Source organism: Triticum urartu, chromosome 4A (genome assembly GCF_056163025.1).
Source record: "Triticum urartu cultivar PI428250 chromosome 4A, HENAU_Tu73, whole genome shotgun sequence".
NCBI lineage: Eukaryota > Viridiplantae > Streptophyta > Magnoliopsida > Poales > Poaceae > Triticum > Triticum urartu.
The window spans coordinates 560,998,386-561,003,744 of NC_141876.1; the positions used below are offsets into that span (position 1 = coordinate 560,998,386).

General features: G+C 49.7%; 1 protein-coding gene across 2 annotated transcripts; it reads right to left on the reverse strand.

The window, feature by feature from the left end:
* Positions 1-1,898: 1,898 nt before the first annotated feature.
* ATHB13 (Homeobox-leucine zipper protein family) lies at positions 1,899-4,545 on the reverse strand. Of its 2 annotated transcripts, none has more exons than XM_048716444.2 (3): positions 4,180-4,545; positions 3,662-4,077; positions 1,899-2,780 (listed from the first exon to the last, which is right to left on the reverse strand). In XM_048716444.2, the coding sequence occupies exons 1-3, from the start codon at positions 4,424-4,426 to the stop codon at positions 2,397-2,399; spliced, it is 1,047 nt and encodes a 348-aa protein (XP_048572401.2). In that variant the 5' UTR covers positions 4,427-4,545; the 3' UTR covers positions 1,899-2,396. The 2 variants fall into 2 exon arrangements, with proteins under 2 accessions (XP_048572401.2, XP_048572403.2); XM_048716446.2 differs by having other exon boundaries at positions 4,207-4,543.
* Between the last annotated feature and the right edge of the window lie 814 nt (positions 4,546-5,359).

Consider the following 5,359-nt stretch of genomic DNA (forward strand, 5'->3'; position numbering starts at 1 on the left):
CGCCCTTGCCAATGCAACGCATACACACTTGCCCCCCCTCTCTCACTGACTCCTTTTCATACTACAGCAGCAAAGAGTAGTAAGATTTGCAGGTTTGGTTGTATGAGTTGTTAACTGCTACGGCACCCGGCCGGTTGCCCGTCGACGCACGGAAACGTACATATGATCAGTGGCGGAGCCAGCTCAAAGTTAGAGCCTGGGCAAGATATACGTGATGCCAAGTTAATTAAATTTTGCCCAAACAAACTGTAAGTAAATCATTTATTTACTACTAGAGCTCCATGCACATGCACCATGGGAGCCCGGGCAGCAGCCCTGGCTCGCCGGGTGCTGTCTCCGCCACTGCATATGATTCGATCTATCCATGAACAGTCTTGCTAAGCCTTAGTCGACTGAAACATAATGAAGTCCGAGTCGATGCTATATCTGTGAGATCTTACATTAAGGTTCATGCAAGATTGTCTTTTTAGTTTTTTTCTTTTTCTCTTTCACATGTTATGTCACTTGACTGAGAACTAGCCACATCTATCAGTGAATTGGCCATGTGTCGTGAGCACATTGACGCGCGTAGGGAGAGGGATTGCGAAACGTTTTTCACCCCACTCCACTCCACTCCGCTCCGCTGGCATTGATGATTGGGTGCGTACGTGCCCCTGTTCCCATGCCATGCACCTCGCCAATCATTTTCAGACAGGCAGGCTAGCAGCACCCCGGCTGGGTCAACTGTAGCAACCAGCGATGCGGAGGCGGAGCGAGGCCGATCCAGGCGGCGGATCATCGAGGTAGAAAAGCAAAAAAACATGATGCACCAAGACACAGCGTCTCTGTAGCCAGGGCTGAATATTCCGATCCACTATTTAACCAGCTACTACATACCATACGTACTACCACCACTACAGAAAAATCCACATCCTCCTACTCTAGAATGCATGCAATAATATGTTTTTCACTTACTTCCCATCAATCATATATATACATGCGGTGCTACGGAGTACGGAATGTACGTAGCACATCTGCAAGTTTTTGATCGTGTGTTTTTCAGAGGACGGGTGAATTCATTCTCTTAGTTTTCAACGTGTTTGAATTGCAGCGTGCAAGACCAATTAAATTCACTGGTATGCCGCAAAAGTTGGACTCTTGGCGAGCTCGACATGCGGCGTGCGACAGCTTGAAAAAGGAAAAGGGCCCCGGCAGGACATAACTGTCCAAATGTTGCTGGTGCACCACACCATGGCCACGCTCTTCTGTTCCTTTTTCAATGCCCTTAACTGCCTTGCATTGTAGGAGCAGGAGCAAGTTAATTTAATGACGCGCATCTGCGTCGCTGCTTAGCGTAACAGTGCAAACTGGCTGCACTGTCTAAATAAGGGTAGATTCATGATCCTTGCATGTATATTCATCCAAGTACAGTAGTATAATATATCCTTGCATATATTCATCCAATTAATTACTCCCTCCGTAAGACGTTTTTTTGACAAAAAACATCTTACATTATGGAACGGAAGGAGTGCCTTCCAAGAAATATCACCGAAACCCGAGCATATTTGATTCTTTAAAAGTTTCATTCACTCTGGGTCAATTGTAGTACATCCATTTTTTTGAAGTTCTAGAAACAATTTTTTGTTTTAGTTATTTTATTAGTTTTCTAGTTTTAAACTTGTTTAGAAAATTTTGCATTTCCGAAAAACTTGTGCAAATGTTCAATGGTGGGGCACAAAGTAGCTGAATTTTCTGAAAATTTCAATCACATGTAGTCCTTTGGAAAAATGTATTGCTGTGTAGATGTTCATAAGATAAAATGTTGAACTATGGACAATAGTAAGCATTTTTTACACAAGGAATATGTTAACCTCGGCCTCTCGGGCAAGTGACGCAACCACACTAAGTATGTCACAGTCTTCACATAATCCATATATAAATAGGGGGAATAAGCACCAAATGCACCATTAACCTATACAACAACGGATGAACACACCGCCTCACAATTCACAAATTTATGTATGGGAACAAAAAAGAGAGGGAAAAAAACAAGAAAAATAATAAGAATACCAAAGGTAGGTACTATTCAACTCCAAAATCTACCTAGACACGCTTCACACACACCGGACTTATTCCCCTACAAGTACCCCCACCCACTATTCATCATCAACTCGATCGATCCATGACCATGACTCAAATCGCATCACCATCGTCTTCAGTAGGCACCTCATGGATGAACTGAACCCCCCTCTCATCAAACATGCATGTACAACCGTCTCCACCGTACGCACGTACGTCCTCATCAAGAATCCAAACGCATCGAATATTTATGCACGCTCATTGCTGACCATGCAAGCAAAGCAGACGTCATTGACTGCAACGAAGATATGTATCGTGCCGGCCGACGGGCCGGACGATCAGTTGAACTGCTGGTGGTCCGCCCACGGCCAGAACGGCGGCGGCTCGTCGACGCCGCAGAGGAGGTTGCCGAAGCTGGCCGTGTCGGGGCCGCCGTGGTGGTGCTCCATCTTGGGGACGGAGGCGTGGAGGAGATGGTCGATGTCGACGCCGGCGGATGGGCGTGCGACGGAGGGGTAGAAGGGGATCATTCCCCCGCCGCTGCCGCCCCCCTGCTGGTGCGACGGCGGAGCGTCCATGGGGCCGTCGGACGGCGGCGTGCGCGAGATGTCGAGGTTGATCTCGGAGCTGTTCTCGCTGCGGTTGCTGCAGGACGCCTCCGTCTCCTTGTTGAGGTTGATCAACTCCGACGCCGCCTCCCTGCAGCCCTTCAGTCCCAGTATCTGCATTCATCACCATATATACATCAGTATACATCAGCATTCAACAATCGAATCCATCTTGGTTTAGCTAGCTTGTACCGGTACGCAATGCAAGCATGGCAGGTACCTAGAATTTCGCATTGGTAGTTCATGCAGAAGTTCAGCAGTGAATCTGAATCATGCATCTGTATCTGCCTGAATGCTAGTACTACTAGCAACAAGGAGAAAGCAAGCTAAGCTACACTTGCTGACCTGCACATGCGCACCTAATCATACGGGCACTAATGGTGTTTCCGGGGCGGCCCACACATAATTGCAAATCTGATCGCGGTGAAAAGGCACACATGCCGCGGGGGAGTACGTCCCTGCGACCATGGCAGGCATCACAGAGATGCCACGACCGGAATGATGAAGCCATTGACTCCACTGCAATCGATCGATGGATCGATGGATCCTCCTCAAAGGACTCGGCGCAGCATGGGCACGAGCATCTACCTGCTGCGGACGCTGCCATATTCTGCTGGGCCTTTCCGAAAAGCTACTGTGCCTGCTCAGCTCAACGATGACGATTTCGCAGGTGTAGATGGAAAGGCGTGGGCATGGGCGCCGCTTCCAACAACCTTTCTGCAAGCACTGAAACCCACATGGATCCGAGCCGGACATCACCAACCAATCATTGAGCCGGGGAGGCCGCCCCGAGAAAGCGCAACCGAACGGCGGGCGCCCCAGATCGTCACCCGCGCGCGCAGATCTAGGCCAGCGGCGTGCTGCTCTACTGCCGTGGCCGGCCGCCCAGATGCATGCTTGCCGTCGCCGGACTGAATTGACTGCCGGAGCTACTCACACTAATTTGCATTGTGGTCTACTACAGTGGGTAGGTACTGGTAGATGTGTAGGAGTACCTCGGACTGGAGCTTCTTGTTGTGGGAGAGGAGGGCGTCGTTCTCGGCCTTGACGGCGTCGAACTGGCGCTTGAGCACGTCGTAGTCCTTCTCCAGCTGCTTTGTCTTCCACCGGGCGCGGCGGTTCTGGAACCAGATGGCCACCTGCCGGGGCTGCAGCCCCAGCGCGCGGGCCAGCTGCATCTTGCGCTCCGGCTCCAGCTTGTTGGCCACCTCGAAGTTCTTCTCCAGCGTCCGCACCTGCTCCACGTTCAGCCGCCGCTTCTTCTCGCCGCCCAGCTGCGACCCGTCGTCCGACGTCTCCTCCTCGTTCGCGCCCCCGCCGCCGCCGCCGCCCGTCACCTCGTCGCCGCCGCAGCCCCCGTCGCCGCCGCCCCCGTACATCGCCGGGCGCTTCCCCAGCATTGGCGACAGACCTGCAGCACACGTACGTACAGCATGTTAGCAAAGACCTGGATCGGCTCGGTTTACCGGCGCATTGCGTGCACGATCCGTGCGAGGGTGGCGAATTAACTGACAAGGCATGAAGTTATGGGTGTGCCTACCGCCGCGGAAGTCCTGGAGGGAGGGGCATTGGGGGGAGGGGAGGAAGGGGTTGTGCTGGGGATGGGGGGGAGGGAGGTGGTGCTCATGGTGGTGGTGGTGGTGCTGCTGCTGGTGGTGTTCTTGGGAGGGGTCATGCTGCGGCGGTGCTTGCTGCATGTGGAGGAGGAAATTCGGAGGGAAGAAGGCGGAGGGAGAGGACGCCATGCCATTGCTGGCCATTGGCTTCTTCAAAGGAGGACGGCGATGGGCATGGGGAGTATTTGAGAGAGGGAGAGGAGGAGAGAGAGAGAGAGAGCTGTGTGTGTGTGAGAGAGAGAAACTGAGAGGGGGAGAGAAGATGATGAGGAAAAGGAAATATAACAAGCTAGGTGTGCATGGTGGTTGTTTATCAAAAATAAATAAAATGGGAAAAAGGGTGTAGGAGTACTACTATGACATTTTCCAAAATAAAATGCTGCTTTGAAGAGTCAAACTGATATTCTAGGAGCTACTAGTAGTACTATGGCTCACAGTATTGCTATGATACAACAAGGGTAGTGAAGTTTTTTTTTCTGCCGTAATAAGTAAGAGTTTTTTACAATCCTAAACTGTATTACCTCAGATTCATAAAAAGTGTCGTAGTTTTGAACCAACTCTAGTTTAAATTAGCTCAAAACTGCGACACTTATTTTATCTTGGATTGGAGGGAATATGAGTTTTTCTTAATTTTCTTCAATTTTGGCATTTTTATAAGTCTTCTGATCAGCAATGCAGTTGTCCTTATTCTAGGTTCTTCCTATTTTGAACTTACTATAAACTAAAGATTCAGTAACATTTTGTTGAAACCCAGAGTACACCTTTTTCTGATATGCCCTGTGGCAAGGACGTATAAATTACTCCCTCTGTCCCAGAATATAAGAAAGTTTTTGACACTATGCTAGTGCTAAAAATGTTTTTATATTTTGAGACGGAGGGAGTAGAAATTACCATCACACTGGGGGTTACCAAGTGGGCCCTGTGCACACTGATAAAATTAAACTACAATCAACTGCCCAAATTTGATGCGGCGCCATTCTCCGTTTTAAAATTACCAGCAGACAACGTTGGCATGCACATTACCTAGCTAAAATGGCCTGCCAGCGAAAGTGTACCACAAAGGACCATGCTTCCCAA